General features: G+C 40.7%; 1 protein-coding gene across 3 annotated transcripts in view; it reads left to right on the top strand.

Annotated features, from left to right (window-relative positions):
* RTN1 (reticulon 1) overlaps nucleotides 1-18,654 on the top strand; it is a 413,685-nt gene that overhangs the window by 170,044 nt on the left and 224,987 nt on the right. The window contains exon 1 of one of the 3 annotated variants that reach the window (XM_004279291.3): nucleotides 4,927-5,391. The exons of the other annotated variants lie outside the window; for them this stretch is intronic. Within the exon in view, the coding sequence (XP_004279339.1) occupies nucleotides 5,151-5,391 (241 nt within the window). The 5' untranslated portion in view covers nucleotides 4,927-5,150. Of the gene's footprint in view, nucleotides 1-4,926; nucleotides 5,392-18,654 lie in introns of those variants that run through there. 3 annotated transcript variants of the gene reach the window in all.

The raw sequence follows: 18,654 nt of genomic DNA, 5'->3' as shown, positions 1-18,654 counted from the left end.
AATACTAGGTATATACCCAAGATAAAAGAAAAATTACCCCAAAAAACTTATACACAAACATTTATAGCAGCATCATTTATAATAATCAAAAGGTGGAAACAACCTAAATGTCTATCAACTGATGAATGGATGAACAAATTGTGTTATATCTATACAATGGAGTATTATTCATCAATAAAAAGAAATGGAGTACTGATACATGCTATAATGCAGATGGACATTGAAAATCTTACACTAAGGGAAAGGAGCCAATCACAAAAGTGCACATATGGTATGATTCCATTCATATGAAGTATCCACAACAGGCAAATTTATGGAGTCAGAAAATAGATTAGTGATTGCCAAGGACTGGATATGAGGTGGTAGGGATGGAGAGTGACTGCTAATGTGTATGAGGTTTCTTTTTGGAGTGATGAAAATGTTTTAGAATTGATTGTGGTGATGATTGCACAACCATGTGAAGATAGTGAAAATCATTGAATTATATACTTTAAATTGTACTGTATGCAAATTATATCTCAATAAAGCTGTTATTTTAAAAAAGAAATACAAATTATCAAGAAGCACATGAAAAAACTCCAGATTCATTGGTCATCAAATAAATAAAAAATTAATAATTACAGTGTTACCATTTTTCTTATCAAATTTTGGAAATTAAAATCATGTATATGTGCATGTATTAAATGAGATCTGTTTGTAAACTTCAAAGAAACTATTCAAAGAAAATTTACCTTTATCATGTGTATATTTCAGTTTTCTTGTCAAGCTCAGAATTTTTAAAAGAGGCTTTGTGAATCCAAAGCATGGAGAATTTAAGTTTCAGATCTCCTAATTCATGTTTTTGCCCAAATAAAAAAGTCTTTGTAGTTTTACTCAGATGTGCAAATTAAATAAGAAAAACGAAACTGGGTTCAATGAAAAGTGATCAACTCTCTTCTTTCCACCCCTACTGGAGTGGGAAGCATCTATGTTTTATGCATTAGAAGCATCTATGTTTTATCCCCTTGGATGGCAGATTAAGTAACAGCAGCCACTCCCTATGGACAGAAGGAGCCTGGTGTGTTCCAAATGTGCTGTGTGACATTTGTGAATGATGTAGTGGTCTCCTGGAGAAAACACAGCTGTCTCGGGCACCAGCCTGTAGCCTCTATAAATTAGTTTCAATCTAAACATTCTTTCACTGCAATAGGAATTGGAGAACTCTTCCTGATCAATTTCAAGAGCTTCTACATATTGTGGAAGGGTGAAAACCATGTTGCAAAATGAGCTGGTTGCTCCATAGACAAATTAAGTCCTGAACCAACCCCGCACATAATGATTTCAGAGAAATCTGAGGCTCCAGCGTGAATCTCATCTTGAGTCAAACACTTATCTTACCAAGTCGATGGGAGTGTTTCCACAGTTGCAGTCTCTCTTAAAAAGGTTCAAAAGTAGAGCCTTGGCTTGGATGCTAAAAGTTTTTAAATAAACCAGAGAAGGCAAATACTTGGCATGTGCTGCCACACCCCCTTCACTTGCCTGAATGTAGCTATTTCTTACCTTTCTAGACGCTCTTTTTTACTGACTCTGGATGTGATCTAAGACTCTTTCTCAACACAGTGCCCCAAGCATTCATTATTAATCTATCAATGAGCTCTATTTGCCATTCCTGTTATAGGAATGGCAAGTTGAAATATGTATACATGCCTATGTGTGTTTTACACAACTACTTAGAAGAACCTTTGAAGTATATTTATCTTTATGTAAGGTTTGCCTTTCAGAATATAGAAACTACTAGTAGAAACAGATCAATAGCCACTCAATATCATTCCTTATCTAATTTGCTTTGAATGCCTGAAATGGTCACTGTTGACTCTCTGTTCTTTACAAACAGAAATATGCAGGCAGAGTGCTAACCATTATAAGCCATTTTCTGGAAGTAATTTGACATGTGCAATTAAATCTTAATAACATGCGTTACCTACGTCAACTCATTTAGTGCTCCCCCAAATCCTTTAAAGAAGGTGCTATTAAAATATCCAGATTACAAATGAGGAAATTTAGGCACGGAACGATTACATAACTTTCATATTGAGGCTGGAAAGGACTTCATCTTGGTTAAAGTGTTACTTGTGGTACTCTTTCTCCATGTCCCCACACTTCTTCCCCCATGATATAAGCTTGATCTAAGTTACGAAGCTAGTATTAAATAAATGCTCTGCACCAGATTCCTTCTTTTGAAAAAGTGAACAAAACTTTTCTTCTAAAAAACAATAGCTTAAGACAAAACCTGACAGTTCTTTTGTCTCAACTATCCTTGCTATGACTCCTTTAAAAGTGCCAACCCCATTTTTCTTTGTCACAAAAGCATTTTAGAACAACTCATAACTTAGAGCAACTCTGCAAGCCCTGGAATCCCATTGTTAACTGTGTGTTATGCCCATACATCTTCCTATTAGTCAAGGTTTGTCAGTTCACAGGGGTGCAAATGTAAAATAAATGATAGTGATAGACATTGGTAATTTCAAACCATAGCATAAAGTTGAAAATTCCTTCAACCAAATAGATAATTATTTGTCCACATCCAGTAGTAGAACCTAATAAAGATAGTTGTGAAAATTGCTAAAACTAAACAGTGTGAACACCTCTTTAAAGCAGAGCAAAATAGAATAATTTATCAAAGTGGAATTTCAGTTAAATGGGAAACGGAAATTAAAATTTTCAATCAAAATGGAAAATTTCAATTTTCTCTAACAAGTAAAATCTAAATATACTTTAACTGGCTATTTCTTTCACACATTCTCAATTAGAGTATCGATCAGTATCTGATGAACCATGAAAAAGAACTGGAACCATATCCCAAAACTCCTTATCATTTTAGGTGTAAGGAATTCATGAGGCTTGCATAGTTACTCCAGTTTTTTTAAATGATGACTTTCATCAGTGTTTCTCAGAGAAACAAAATAACATTCTCCATATATTTCTGTATGTAATTCCCTTACCATAACAATTCTCAAATATTCAGTACCCATCGATAAGCACTCAGTTTTATATCATTAGTTTTCTATATTCTTGGCATGTTGTCAATAATGAAACTGTGAGAAATTTCCGTCTGGTATTTCTGATATTCTAAACAATGGATTTTAAAAAACTCAGAAATGCCCCTGATTATATGAAAGGATTAAGCTTAATGGAAAGAGAGCAGTGTAATAGCTTTTCACCTTAAAGATTTCTTAAACAGGCTCATTTTTCCCATGGAAAGATTTTGAAAACCATGATGGTTCAGGGTAACCAATAATTGTTAATGTCAAAGGGGGTAACTTAAAAATAGCTTTAGGGCTTCCCTTGTGGCGCAGTGGTTGAGAGTCTGCCTGCCGATGCAGGGGACACGGGTTCGTGCCCCGGTCCGGGAAGATCCCACATGCTGCAGAGCGGCTGGGCTCGTGAGCCATGGCCACTGAGCCTGCGCGTCCAGAGCCTGTGCTCCGCAACGGGAGAGGCCACAACAGTGAGAGGCCCGCGTACCGCAAAAAAAAAAAAAAAAAAGCTTTATTCAGGTATAATTGGCATACACTAAGTTGCACATATTTACAGTAAGTGATCTGATGAATTTTGACATATGTATACCCCTGTGAAGCTATCACCACAATCAAGCCAATGAAAATGTCCATCATAATTTTTGAAGATATCAATAATGTAAAATTTTGGTGATCATCATATCCCAGGGGTATCTGGCCCTAGTAGGCCATATTTCTTGTCTATTGAGTGAACACATTTTCTCTAATTTATTGTCACTGAACAGAACAAAAGGTTGGGCAGAATTCAGGCTTTTAACTTTCAGCATTTTTGAGGAGCATCTGCATGGTACTGAAGTTGGCCTTTGAATATATAAATTGACAGGTATGAAATCCTCAGCATGTCTATGGTGGCTTAGCAATCCCACAAAGCCTCACAGTAGCTTGCCTGATGCCCCACCTTCTCTAGAGAAGGAGCAGTGGATGGGCTTATTCCTCCACCCTGTGTGTTATTTTTTTTCCAACCACATCATTTCATAGACAATTTAGGAACCAATAAAGCATAAGTCTTGTTTGAAAAGATGTATCTAAATATAGGAATAATACATTATAAGCCAAGTCATTTCCCTCCTCTGAGTTGCTGTTTATCTGTCAAATATCTTCCATTTTATCAGAGAGAGCTGTAAAGGAAAATGGGTGGGTGGGGAAGCAGCAGCAAGCTTTCTGGAATGTCCAGCTTCTCAAATAAAATAGACTGCACAGACAGCTTATAATTTGTATGGCTTTGGCTCAGGGTTTCTGAAAGGAAACATAAGTTGTTTTTGTCCTGCCTATTGCTGTCTTATTCACCCTCAGTGCTGGTAGGAATGAAGTCTGGTAAGCTTTATTCGGAGGATCTCCTGATAGCTCTTTTCTGTACTCCACTATTTTAGGTTCTGTTTTGGAAACAGTTTATGGATGCAGCATTTAACCTCGGGGTTGCAGATTCCTTCGTCTCCATCTGTCAACAACCATCTTCACCCCTCCCCGCGAAGACAAGTCCCCTCCACAGATGATACTGGTCACCCTCAGAACTGTGGCCTTGAGGGCTCCAGCTTCCTTTCTTTGCCTCGGGTCCCAGGACACCAGTCCAGGTTTAACTTTATGAGTTGAGAGGGCAGCTTGCCTATCAGTCACTCTTCAGCTGGGGGCTGTTTCTACCTGCTCATCCTCTCTGATTCTCCCTCAAATGAGAGGAAGATTCAAGTGGATGTGGCACATCCCCTAATCTAGGCCTGCAGACCGGTGGATGACGTGTGCAAAGGACGACTCGGACCAAACAGGCCTTTTTCACCTGCGTAATGACAGGCTTGGGAGTAGCAAGGCAGCAGCAGTGGCGGCGCCGGCAATAGGAGGAGGAGCGCAGGCAGCGGCCGGGGCGGGGCCGGGAGGAAGTGGAGGGGGAGGAGGAGGAGCTGAAACGCGGAAAGCGGCAGGCGGCAGCTCGGCCGGAGTTGCAGCAGCTGCGGCGGTGGCGGCGCTGACACCGCAACCTCCCCAAGCCCTGAGTCCCGGCGGGGGCAGCAGCAGGGAGCGCCTGCCCGCCCTCCCGCCCGCCCAGTCACTGCACCTCGGCCCCGCCAAGCAGCAGTCGCTGCGTCCGGGGAACTGCCAGCTATGGCCGCGCCGCCCGATCCCAAAGAAGAGCTGCTGCCGCTAGCCAGTCCCGGGTCCCAGTGGTTCGGGGACCGGAGCGAGGGGGAGGAAGAAGCGATGACGCCGAAAGGGGCCAAGCCCGAGCCGCAGGTGGCGGAGCCCGGCCCTCGGCTGGGCTCCGAGGCCCGAGAAGCTGCGCCGCGGGAACTGGGCTCGGGCCCCGCCCGGCCGCCGCCCGTTGCCATGGAAACTGCATCCACAGGTAAGGCGGGCGGGTGCCGCTGTCCCGCAAATGGCGTCGGGGACTCGGGTCCCCCAGCCGGTCCCCTTCTCTGCAGCTCGCCTATGCACCTACCTCGCGCTCTCTACCTTGAGCACCAACCTTAACTCCCCTTCGCCACAGGCGACTGTAAATATTAGCGGACTGGTAGGGACAGAAAATTTATTTTTCCAAAGGCTCGGAAGAAAACAAAATATTATTGATCCTTTTATTTCATTATCATTTTTCCGGCTTTCAAAGTTGTTCTCAGAGGCAAACCGCAGCATCCTGGCTGCCGCTGCGCCTGTATACAAGTTTTTTCCTTCTTGGAAGGGGCTGGGGGCCGTAGGGCCCGTTTGGCCAGTTGGGATAATATTCTGAGGCGTGTTTGTGCGCCCGGCGCGCGCCAGCGACAGGGGACGCTGACAACAAAGCGACGGGAGGGCCTGCTGCCCCTAGACTCTGCTCGATCCAGGGCAGAGATGTGACTTTAACTCTCCCTTCCCTCCAAGAATTTCCACACCCTACTCCTAGCCCCTTTCCCTTCACCTCCCCCGCACACTAAACCGAAACGCCACGGTGTGTCTAATTCCAGAGGGACAGCGTTGCCAGAAGGTTGGGAGTTGTGGCGGCTCCCGCCCAGAACCCTTCTTTCCCAGCTGCCCGGATGCTCCCATCTCGAAGGGAGCAGTGAAACTTGCAACCCTTTAGAGCGGCCGCTGGCTGAGGTGTTGGAGGGCTTGAGTGGCGGTGAGTGTTCAGGCACAGTTTACCATCAGTCTGAACCTGCCTGGTCCTTTGGAAATTGTCCTGGATTCGCCCTCCTTTCGCCTGACTTCCCCTTCCGAACTGGAGCACGTTGGTGCTCAGCGGGGACCAGGGATCCTGAAGCATTCTGTCCGAAGGATGCCTGAGGCGAGCTTTGGGAAGGGGCTGCCGGCTTGGGTAGGTCTGTGTTTCCAGGGCGTGGGGTAGAGGGTGCTGTGTTGTGTTGTTCCCGGAGAAAGCTTTGCTGTGGTGGAATGAGAGTTGTGTAGTTTTGGAAATGTAGCTCTTGAAGGCCGGGTGCCGGGTGATTCTGCAGGAGGGGAAGGGGGGCGGGACTGGCATGCTTGTTCATGGCAGCTGATTTAGGGGAACCCCTTTCTTAAACCATTGCCTCTCTTAAGGGTCGTGTGGAGTGTCTTAGGTAGTCTTAATTCTTCTCTAGTACAAACGATTTGAGCTGAGGAAAGGAGGTTTAGGGAACGTGTCAAATAAAACATTATGAAGGGCAGAAAAAAAGTAAAGAAAGAAAAAAGAGAGAAAGGAAAAGGAAAGAAAGACTCAAAAGCAGAAAACCCCATTTGTCATATATTAGTTATTATATGGAGGAGGGGAGGATTTAAGACTAAGAGAGATCTCAACTTCTTCATCTAAATGGAGAGAAAACAAAACTTTTTATAATTGCAAAAGAAGATGGCAGAAGCTAATAGACAAAGGAAGGTACACATTTCATTGGTTTACCATTACCATTCTTTGTTGAGAGTAGCTCATAGTACAGAACCTTTATCCACTGTCATCAAAGTAAATCATTTATAAACATTGCCCACCTCCCATTGGTGTCCCCAAGATTAGATGAACTAGGGAGAGGAAGCTAAGCGCCCCCTGTTCAGTAACATACTATCCACTAAAATGGTTGCTATGCACAAAATGCCTAGAACAACTGTGACAAAGTAGGCATTTGCAATTTTTAACATTATTATAGAAATATTTTACTTTGTTGAATATATTAGGGGTTTCCTATCCTAGGCAACAAATACACTAATAAAATCGAACATGATGCTAACTTTGGATGGGAGGAGAATGAAGGGAGGCAGAAGGAGCACATAGTTTGCATATTTATATAGAAATTTTTAAGTTTATTATTGCTGCTTGAAGGAATTTCTCATATAGTTGTTGGTTATTTAATGTTTTAAGTTTGTATATTTCTTTTTTAGTAGACTGTATGGGCTGTTATAAGAGTCCCAGATGCCAGAAATGATATCTAAATAAATAACTAGATCTTGAAAAATTCAAATAAAATCTGGGCCAGCTTCCTTATCTGTTGTTTTGGCAGTTCTGTTGCAATAAGCAGAGTCAGCAGGTGCATCCTCAACTTAACCAGGGACAAAATCCAGAGGAAGCCTATTAAGCACATGGCTTTCCTTTTTTTTAAAAGAATGGTGCTCTTTGGGACTCAAATCAAACTAAGAAGTAACTTAGACTTTGAGTGTGATGCACTGTAAATAGCTTTTGTTTCTTTCTCAAATGGAATTCTAAAATTTAAGACAGATATTGATGTTTTAAAAACTTTTTTTCTGAAAAACACCACTAATCATGGCTATCTGGAAAGAAATTCTGTTATTTATTTTTATACATTGATGGTAATTAAAGTTCCTAAAGAAATATTTCCAAAAATATTTCTCAGTGATGTCCTGGAATGAATATATGTTTAAACATCATTAAAGTTGCACTATAAAGCTCTGTCAGTACTGTATTCTTTACCAGTACTCCATCAGTACAGATATTCTCATTGCTTCTGTCCCTTTTGTGGGATGGAAATGTCCTTAACAAAAAGTAACACTTTTTTCTAAAGCTACAATTTTTCATGTCTAAAATTGATAATGGGCATGTGATATGATGTCTGTTGCCAAGGGAACATTTAATGCACTGTATGTAGGCTACAATATGTTAGATTGTTAATCATGAAACAGTGCCATCATCAAATAACTTTATACAAAGAACGTGAAGAGCAACATTTTTGTTTTTTCACGATCAGTTATTTTATTCCTGGAAACTATTCAAAAGGAGCATACAATAACACAAGGATAGAAGAATCATCCTTTGTTTAAAGGAAGAATTTAAAATAGAATATTTGAACAAAATACAATGGTAAGAATTAACTCATTGGCCACTTTGGAAATTAACTCATTGCCTGATTCATGCATAGAAGGCAAAATGAATAAGAGAATGGAGAATGGTCTGGAGAAAGCAGCCCAGTGTGATGATTTGCTTTAGTGATATTGACTTATAGATAATTTGACTTAAATTTCTAGATGATTGCCAAGGGGGAGGGAAGTGAGAGAGGGAGAGAGAGGTATTTTTCCAATTTACTTGGACTACAGTGCTCATAAATTTATATTTTTCAAATGCTGAATGTGATACTCTATTGGAAAAAACTATTCTTAATCTATCATTATTTAAATACCTTTCAGAAATGTTTATATGTCCTGCATTTATTCTGTATAATATAATCAATTGTACCATACACATTACCAATCATCTTTTAAAATCCATGTAGAGACTGAATTAGCTGTCTTTTCTTGTGGTTGTGCTTGATAGAAGTGTACATTTTTTAAAATTTTTGAGTCATTCCCAGCAATCCTCTTCAGAAGGTGTAAATTTTGGTCTTCTGTTTTCTTTCGTCTTTTAAGAAAGCTACAATTCTATTGAAATGGGAAGGAACACTACACTAGCTTTTATAATATTTTACAGAACCTATAAGAAAAATAAGAGTTTCTAATGCAATTTATTTCTCTGGACGTAGGCTCTGAATATAATAATGACACTTCTGGCAGTAACTACAGTACTTATCCTTTCATATTGGGAATTCAAATTAGGTTAAATTAAAATTTAGAAACACATACCCTAAAAATACATTGATAAATAAATTTTATCAGAGCTTTCAGCATAACTTCCTTTTCATGAACTCACTGTTCCAGGAAACCCATCCTACTCATTGTCCCTCAGATACACCATAGACCTACCTGCTCCCATCTCTTCTCTAGGCTGTTCATCTACTGACTCTGAGGGTTTGGAGAAGAGTTGTGGATTATTTTGTTCATTGTACTATCTTGCATAGCCTGGAAGATAGACAAAACTTCCAAAAAGTTTATGGAAAGTTTTTATTATCTGTAAAGTGAGAGACCATTGAGATTCAATTCAATTTAGTAAACATTTATTGAATGCCCCCTTTGTGTAAGGATCTGTGCTAAACACAGGTTTTGGTTTCCTAGAACATGTGCACCTTTCTGTTTCACATTAGTATTTAGTTAAACAGTTCTTTTATGTCATTTTTCATTTTCCTCATTCCCAAGTCGTTGCTGGAAGATTGTTTAGAAGGGTATTATAATAATCTAACCACATGGGCACACAGGCATGAATTAGTTTTCTGAGGTCGACATAGGATAAATAAATACTAGCATAGCTTGCTCAAAGGGCATAGCTGGGGGAAAACAAAATCTATCTATCTACCTAACTATCTAGCTAATTCTATCTTCCTCATAGAAGTAACTGTGGCTGAATAGTACTCAGAGATCCTTGTATTAGTTAGTAGTGCTTTTATTTTAAAGTTAAAGGAAGTGATCTCAGTGGTGACTAAGGGAGATTTGAAAAAAGGCACTGTAAAATATAGACGGCAGTGAAAATAAAAGACATATTTCAAGAGACTAGTACATCCACACAGGAATGCTTTCCATGAAAGAATATGGTCAAAAGATGAAAGACAACCCGTTTTATTTGTTTAAATAATATTTGAGGGCAAAAAGAACAATGAGAAGAACATGAGCTAGAGAGGCTCACTGCTTGTGGAAGGTGCTCTAGTGAGAGTAATGAAAAAAAGGAGAGGGAAGAGTTTCTCAGTTCACATTTAACCCGTATTATTTAAAAGGGACAGTGATCATTTTCAAATGTATAGGAATATTGAACCACTATGTTGTGTAACAGGAACTAACACAGTATTGTAGGTCAGTTATACTTCCCAAACAAACAAACTCATAGAAAAAGAGATCAGATTTGTGGTTACCAGAGGTGGGGGAGTGGGTGGAGGGGGAATTGGATGAAGGCAGTCAAAAGGTACAAACTTCCAGATAAGATAAATAAGTACTCAGGATGTAATGTACAACATAATTAATATAATTAACAGTGCTGTATGTTATATATGAAAGTTGTTAAGAGAGTTTGAGTTCTCATCACAAGGAAAACATTTTTTTCTATTTTTTTAGTCTTACATCTATATGAGATAATGGAACTTCACGAAAGTTGATCATTTAAAAATAAATAATTAAAATGGACAGTGATTCTTAAGCTGGGCAATCTAAAACATACGGAAAGAAAGACTGGAAGCCCAGGATAAGTGAACAGCAAGTAGAATACTGTATCACTGCTCTGATAAGACTGGCTCTTCGGAGCCAACTACTTTATATCTCATGGTATAGAATGAGTGTGGTGAGCAGTTTTGATGTCATTCCTAGTATCTCCTGAGAATAAGACTAATGTTAGAAAAGTTGAAATGGGGAATGATTTTCAGAAAAGGGAAAACAATGGATATTTAAAACTTACAAGCCAATATATTTGTTGCTGAGTGCTGGTAGAATCTAAGAATGCATTATTATGCTGAATATTTATAAACTCTTAGAAAATAATAAACATGTTGATCACCGGCAATTCCCATTGGTTCACTAAAAAAATAATGCCCATAAAACATAATTTTCTCTTTTTCATATTCTGAATCACCAACATATGCACAGCACTTACTATGCACAGGAACTCTAGAAAGTACTCAACTTACATTAGAAAGCATGCTCTTTAATTTTGCAAATGGCACAAAGTTTCAAAAGATGATTGATATGGTAGAGGGTAGCACTCCTATTTAAAATTTTTGATTTTAATGTTAACTCAAAAGCAAATCCTTTTTATTAAAATAATTTTTTACTCTAGTTTAAAAAATTCCTTGTTGGGGTAAGAAGCACATGCATGTAACATTAAAATTTTAAAGCTACAAAAGGGTATACAGAGAAAAGGAAGTATTCACACTCAGTCTTTCAACCAGCCAGCTGTTATCCCTCTTCAGCAGCAACCATTGTTATCAATTTCAGCAATAGAGCATTATTTAATTAATTCATGATTATACTATTATTTATTGAACCCCTGCTCTATGCCAGGCGTTGTTCTAAGCACTAAGGGTACGGTACAGAAAAGGACAGGTAAAAGTTTATCTCCTATAAATTATATATCCTACTCTGTGTGTGTGTGTGTGTGTGTGTGTGTGTGTGTGCGTGTGTAGGCAGGGAAGGAGAGAAGACAGAGGAGACAAAGAACGAAAAATATATGTCAAGGTATGATAAGTCCTAAGGAGAAAGTTAAAATAGAGCAGTAGAGTGAGAGAGATAGTCAAAAATGTCCTCTTTGATAAGGTGGCATTAAAGCAAAGACTTGAAGAAAGTGACAGAATAAGTCATGCAGATGCAGAAGATCATTTTAGGCAGAAGGAATAGTCTGTGCAAAGGCCCTGGGTGAAAGTACTCCCTGGAATGGCAGGGAGGTCACTGAAGTGGGGTGAACAAGGTGAAAATGGTAGGAGATGGGCTCAGAGTGTAGGGTGAGGGGTGATGGGCAGATTAGGTCCTATAGGCCATTTTAAGAGTTTTGGATATTACTCTGAGTTTGATGGGAGCCACTGGAGGGTTTACAGTAGGGGAGGAACATGTTTAGAGTTAAGTTTTAAATTAAGTTTAATGGCTCACTCTGTACTGTATTGAGAATCTAAAATAGGGGAGGAGGGGAGGAATATGGAGCAAGAATGACCAACTAGGAAGCTATTGTAATAATGCAAGTAAGAGATGCTAGTGGCTTGCACTGGGGTGATACATTGGAGGAGGTGAAAAGTGCTTGGATTCTAGATATATTCTAAGTGTAAAGCTAACAGTGTATCCCTAATGGGTTTTGTACGGGTGTGAGAGAAAAGAGTTAAGCATGACACCATTTTATGGCCTGAGCAAATGCAAGAATGGAGTTGCTATTAGCTGGGATTGGGAAGACTTTGGGAGGGGCAGGTTTTGGGGAAAAGCCAGGAGTTTGGTTTTGCAAATGCTAACTCTGAAATGCTCATTAGATAGCCAAGCAGTGATGTCAAGCAGGTAGTGTAGAGGTCAGGGGTGGGGAATGGTCTGGTCTGGGTATGTAAATTTTGGAGTTGTTGGCATAGAGTTGAGATCACCAAGAGGGAGTGAGTTTTGACAGTGAAGAGGTCAAGGAGTCCTGGGATGCCCAAATACTCAGAGTTTCAAGCAAAGGAAACTGAGTAAAAATGGCTTAATGGTGTAGAGGGAGAACTGAAAAAGTGGGATTCCAGAAGGCAGGGAAATGTATTTAAGAGGGATGGAATGAGTGACTCTGTCAGATGCTGCTTGTAGGTTGGGTAAGATGAGGACTGAGAATCAGCCATTGGATTTGACAATGAGGAAGCCATGAATTTGATGAAGCTGTTTTATTGTGAAGTGTTGGGGGAAAACTTTGGTTGGAATGAGTTTTAGGGAAAATGAGAAAGGAGAAAATGAGAGACAATATTATAGACATAACTCTTTTGAAGGAGGAAACTAGAAAAACAGGAACATAACTACCTGGAGGGTTGGGATCAAGAGAAGGGAAAGTTTTATTTAATTATTTTTTTACTATGGGGGATATTAAAGCGTATTTGTAAGACGATACAAATGATTTAATAGGGGTGGAAAGATGGATGGTACAGGAGAGGGAGGGGGCATTTCCTGTACTATGTCCCTGAGCAGGTGAGGAGAAATGGATCAGGACACAGTGGAGGGATGATGTTAGATAGACGTAAGGACAGTTCACGGATATAACTGGAGGATGGGGGCACAGGTGCAGAGGTGGGGCTGAGGATAGGTAGAAGTTCAGTGAAATAGGAAGAAAGGTCAACAGGAGAGTGAAGGCAAGAGTGGAGTTGGAAGTTTGAGAGGAGGGGAGAAGGTATACAAGTTTTGTGTAGGAGATTGGGAGAGTGAAACGTCTAGGGGAAATGGTAGGAATTCTAAGCATCCCCAGTGTCCACCTGGAGTTGAAGGTCATGAGCTTAAAGCGAGACCAGTTACCATACATGTTGTCTTTTTTTCCCATCAGTGTTGATTTCAAGTAGGTGGACAGTTGGATTGGTTTTTGTTTTTTTCTGGTAAGTATGACAAGATGAGATGGGCGGTGGAGTTAAGGATGTGTGCAAGGCAGTGAGAGTACTGGAGGGTTGTGGAATCTGGGGAGGAGGAAGGAGGACAGAGGGGGATGAAGCACAGTGAAAAGATGATGTGCACAGTGAAAAGATGATGTGAACAGTGGGTTGTGCGTACCGGCAGGGTTGAAGAAGAGCAGGAGCCGGGGTGCTAGAGTAAGGGGGCTGAAAGGATAAGATTCAAGGTGGAGTGTTTGATATGGAGATTATGGAGGGGGTACAGTTATTGAGGGGATTGGGAGACAGATGTAGTGGAGGACGACAAGGTCATCAGAGGAGTGGCGTCCAGAAGAATGGTAAGGCTGGGAGTGAGATTATTACCTACATGATTTCTGAAATTGCCAAGATTGTAGCACTTGGAGAATACAGTGAACTGTATTTGCTAAAGATAAAGGACACAGTGGCCTGGGCTTCAAAGCTAGGGGATTTTAGAGGGGAGGGAAGAATAGTAGCCTGTAAAATTATGAATTTCTGACTGTAGGTTCTGTAAATTCTATTTAATATGTTCAGAATGTAGGAGACTCAACTTAAAATAGTTCATTTTGGGGGATGGGAGCTTTGAGGGTTGTAATTAACTAAATATGAGCTAGTGGTATGGTGAAATTACTAAAATATCTTATGTAATTTTAGGTAGTATTAATAGAAAGTCTTGGGTACACATTATATGAGGTAATAGTTCCCCTAGATTCTGTTCTAGGCAGACAAAATTTGGAATCTTATACTAAATGATGGGTGTCATGGTTTAGAGACACTGTAGTACAGTGAAAGGTGACTAGATTGGTGTGGCTTCTAGAAAAACAAAATGCTGTTTGAGAAATGGTTGAAAAAATTCAGACTTTTTAGCCAGAATAAGAGAATGAAAGGAGATCTGAAAGCAAAATTCAAATACTAGAAGAAATCTTATTAACCAAATGAAGACTTGACCGAGGTGATTTCACAAGGCAAAATTGGGACTGGTGGGTAAATCAGAGAAACACATTTCAACTTAATGAAGGAGAATGTTCTAATAATTAGAATTGCCCAGAAAAGAGATAGATTGCCTCTCAGTTACTGATACTTAAGCACAAGTGAGGTTGCTGTTTACTGGGGGAAACAGAAAGGAAAGTGTTAAGTTATACCAAGATCTTTATCCCTTCATAAGAGAAAACAATACACCTAACCTTACCTGTGGTTGTTAGAGAAGGCATATTTCTCAAGAGTGAACAGCTCACAAATGAAACCAGAAACAGTACTCATCACAAAAACCACAGTTAACTTCAAATTGGCTCTCTAAAAAATGCACTCTCCACAGAATTGTGGCCATCTTTAAATTCTTCTCTAGTTCTCCATTGTTGAGAAAAACTCTATAATGTAACATACTTGCCTCTTGAGAACTATACAGTTTTATACAATTTGGGGTTATTAACCTAAATGTGAAACATGCTATCTGCAAGCACCTCTTTTATTTATTCTTTTTTCCTGAACTATCCTCTTCATTTTTTTTACTACAGACTCTAATTCCATAAATATTTGATATATTCTAAAATGTTTGGGGAATTCATTAACTAATTCCGTATTGCTAAAAGCATCGTATGATACTGTCCTTAGTCCTCTGCCTCACTATCTGCATGTTTATGCCAGATCATTTATTGTAAAATCATGTTTGCTGAGTTGCCTAGTGATTTACATTCTTAGCTGGAACTGTTCTGCATTCTGACTTCATGTCCAATCCCCAAATGGATTTTTCAATTCATCTACTGCATGAGATTGTTATAAAACCAGTTATAGACCAAATTCTTGCTTCCTGAATGTGGGGAATTTGTTGACTATCTCTCATCCTTACAAGTACCTAGAATTTTGTTTTATGCATAGCAAGTCTTCATTTTTTAAAAACAAGTCTTGGACAACAGAAAATTGTGTGTATTCAAGTTACTGCTGATCCAGTTGGTGAGCATAAGAATAAAAAGCAGTGTCACATCTCCCTTTGGCATGAATTTTTCAACGGGTCCCGAAATATCAGGCCTTTCAAAATGTGGTCTGTAGATGACCTGCTTCAAGATCCTGTGAAGCGATTCACGGACCTCAGCTCAGGGAAACAAGCCTGCCAAATGCATGTTAAGACTTTAAGAAGCACTGATTTATTGACTCTCGTCCTTATGCTCAGTTAGGAGCTGTGGGGGATGATGGAACATGGGCCAGGTCCTCTTTCTCCGTTCTTCCAAGCTTACTGTCTAGATGGGATATGTGACTAACCCACACAAAACAAAGGTAGTTTGTCAGCCTGGTGCTTGGATAGATGCTACAAGCTATAAGCACTGTACAAATTTCATAATTTTATGGGTTCCAGGGTACCTGGTGTCTTGAAAGAGGTGGAGTGTGACTTACACCTAAAGGATAGGCAGATTAGAAATAAGCAGAAGTGGCAGAAAGGCAGTTTTAGGTGAGGGGAGAGACATGGGTGATGACATAGAGATGAGCAATGACCAGCGCGTTTTAACCTGCCCATTCGGGTTCAGGAAGACAGATTCTGGGGGGTTTGAAAGCTATTCATGGGACTGTAGACTCCTTTTATATGGATTCTGGGACCTTTGAAGGTTTATACGTGACAGAAGTAATACAGTCAGCCCTCTGTATCCTTGGGTTCCACACCCACCTTCACTGATAGGAAGGGCCCACTGTACTATACCATTTTATATAAGGGAATTGAGCATCCATGGGTATTGGTATTTACACAGGGTCCTGGAACCAATTCCCAGTGAATACTGAGGAATGACTGTATAAAGCTGTGTTAAGGAAGATTAGTCCAACAGTGGCATAGATGATGAACTCAACGGGGATGATCCTGAAACCTGCACTTTTGCTGAAAGAAGCTTGACTCAATAACATCAGTTTCAGAGGCTTGATTAAATAAAAATGGGAATGAAGAGGAAGGTACCTGGGAAGAAAGAGGAGGAAAGATGAGCACTTCATGGGAACATTCAACAGGACTTTGTGACTGACAGGACACGGGGGATGAGGAGAAGAATGAATCAACTCTAAGGTTCTGTTCCTATGGCTGGGAGAATGATGGTGCTATAGAGAGATGGGAGGGGGCACTGGTCAGACAGATGAGGATAATGCATTCATTTTTGTCATATGGGGCTCAAAATGAAGAAAAGCATTTGAGTGGAAATCTCCACTTGGCTCTGTATATTAAGGAACGGATTTTGGAGATGAAAACAGGATTGTAGATAAAGGTTTAGAAAATTAGAAAAGGGGACTTCCCTGGTGGTGCAGTGGTTAAGAATCCACCTGTCAATGTAGGGGACATAGGTTCGAGCCCTGGTCTGGGAAGATCACGCATGCCACGTGATTAGGTGCCACAGCTAATCCTGTGCACCACAACTACTGAGCCTGTGCTCTAGAGCCCGCAAACCACAACTACTGAGCCTGCGTGCCACAACTACTGAATCCCGCATGCCTAGAGCCTGGGCTCCGCAACAAGAGAAGCCACTGCAGTGAGAAGCCCGCGCACTGCAACGAAGAGTAGCCCCTGCTTGCTACAACTAGAGAAAGCCCGTGCGCAGCAATGAAGACCCAATGCAGCCAAAAATAAATAAAAATTTTCTTAAAAATTAAAAGAAAATTAGAAGAAAAGCCATAGAATAAATTAGTTTTTTGGAAGAGATTATGTAGTATGGGAGGAACAAAGGGCCAAGAACAGAGCAAGTGCTCCTTGTGTCTTACTAGCTGAGTGGCATTAGGCCAGTTATTGAACCTCCCTCAGCCTTAGATTCTGTGTATGTGGCACTAGGTCTTGTAGAGTGCCTGGCAATTAGGTGGTAACTCCCCTCATTATTATAGTATCATGGAAATCAAGATGGCATGGTATAGAATTAGTCTTGACCGAGAAGACAGATTTGTCTAGTCTTGGCTTTGGCACCTAATATCATGTCAATGTGGGCAAATTTGCTTTATGTCTCAGTTTCTTCATATGTAAAATGGGCATGATACCATTGTCCTGGCTACCTTACAGGGCTGTTTTGAGGATAAAATGAGATAACAAGAGGAGGTACATGCAAATTGCAAATTACTCGACATCTGTAAGGAACTACTGATAGGAAGCCTGGTAGCACTGTCAGATGCAGAAGAGAGGTCTAAGAGAATAAAGACTGAGAAAAAACCATGTCTCCTCGGCCCTAGGTGTTTTAATAGAAAATGCTTGCTGTGCTTAGCTGAACCTCAGCCAGATGTTAGTGGGGAGAGCAGGAGAGCGAGGAAGAGTGGGGCTGGGGAGAAGGTGGTTCTGGCAATCCACATTGGGAGACATTTTGGCTATGAAGAGTGCATTTGGAGTGGCGCCCCACCCCATTCTTCATGTCCTAAAGAGTGAACTGTGGCTGGAGCAGGGCTGAGGCGTGCCCATAGGGGCCAGGTGAGGTCTATTCTTAATCTCTTGCTCAGTGGAAGGGCAGTAAATGTAGAAAGCTGCCCCATGTGTGCATGGTAGTCTGGAAGAGGCTGTCTCCCAGAGAGGCTATCACAGTGAAAGCCAGCCCCTGCACCTTACCCCCACCTCTCCCCCAAAGCTTAAATTAATTGGCCCTGTGGGCTTATAGGTACTTACATGCTACTCTTACAGCTCTATAGATTTAAAAGTCTTCCATAAATAGATTAATACTTCTGGAAAGATGGAGTAGACAGCTTTTCCTTATCCCTCTTGCTAAGTACAGCTAAAAATTCTGGACATTATATACAAGATAAGCATAAAAGACTGTGCCGTGAAAGTAGCATACTTGTAAGGCATTAACGTAGGTGAAAACCTATCCGAACTAGAGTGAGAGAGAAAAGCTGGGTGAGGGAGACAGTAGCTAAAACTTGGAATGACAGAACTTGAGAATCCAGAGATTTTTCTTGCAGTAGGATTCTCAGACTAACTCTATGAACAGAATAGGAGGGTCACAGTAAAACTGCAACACGTATAAAGAAAAAAATAGAGGCGCTTTATTTAACCATAGTTAACTCTCAGTCAAGGGGGCAAGCCAGCTTCCCTCCAGGTGAGGAACTCTTAGTCTTATTAACTCAGGTTGCCCAGAACCAGGAGCTGAGAGTTGTGCTTGGCTCCGGGAGGGTTGACCACATGCAGGGCTGGGCCAAGTCCTGAGGGTACTGAGAGCACCGGAGCAGAGATGGTAGCAGAAACCTGGACTCTGGTTGAAAGAACTGAAGATTTACAGCCTGCACAAGAGAAGATAGGATGGGTTATGACA

The sequence above is a fragment of the Orcinus orca genome, chromosome 2 (genome assembly GCF_937001465.1).
Source record: "Orcinus orca chromosome 2, mOrcOrc1.1, whole genome shotgun sequence".
Taxonomy (NCBI): domain Eukaryota; kingdom Metazoa; phylum Chordata; class Mammalia; order Artiodactyla; family Delphinidae; genus Orcinus; species Orcinus orca.
The sequence above is the reverse complement of the archived record's forward strand: the minus strand, read 5'-3'. Positions and strand labels throughout refer to the sequence as shown.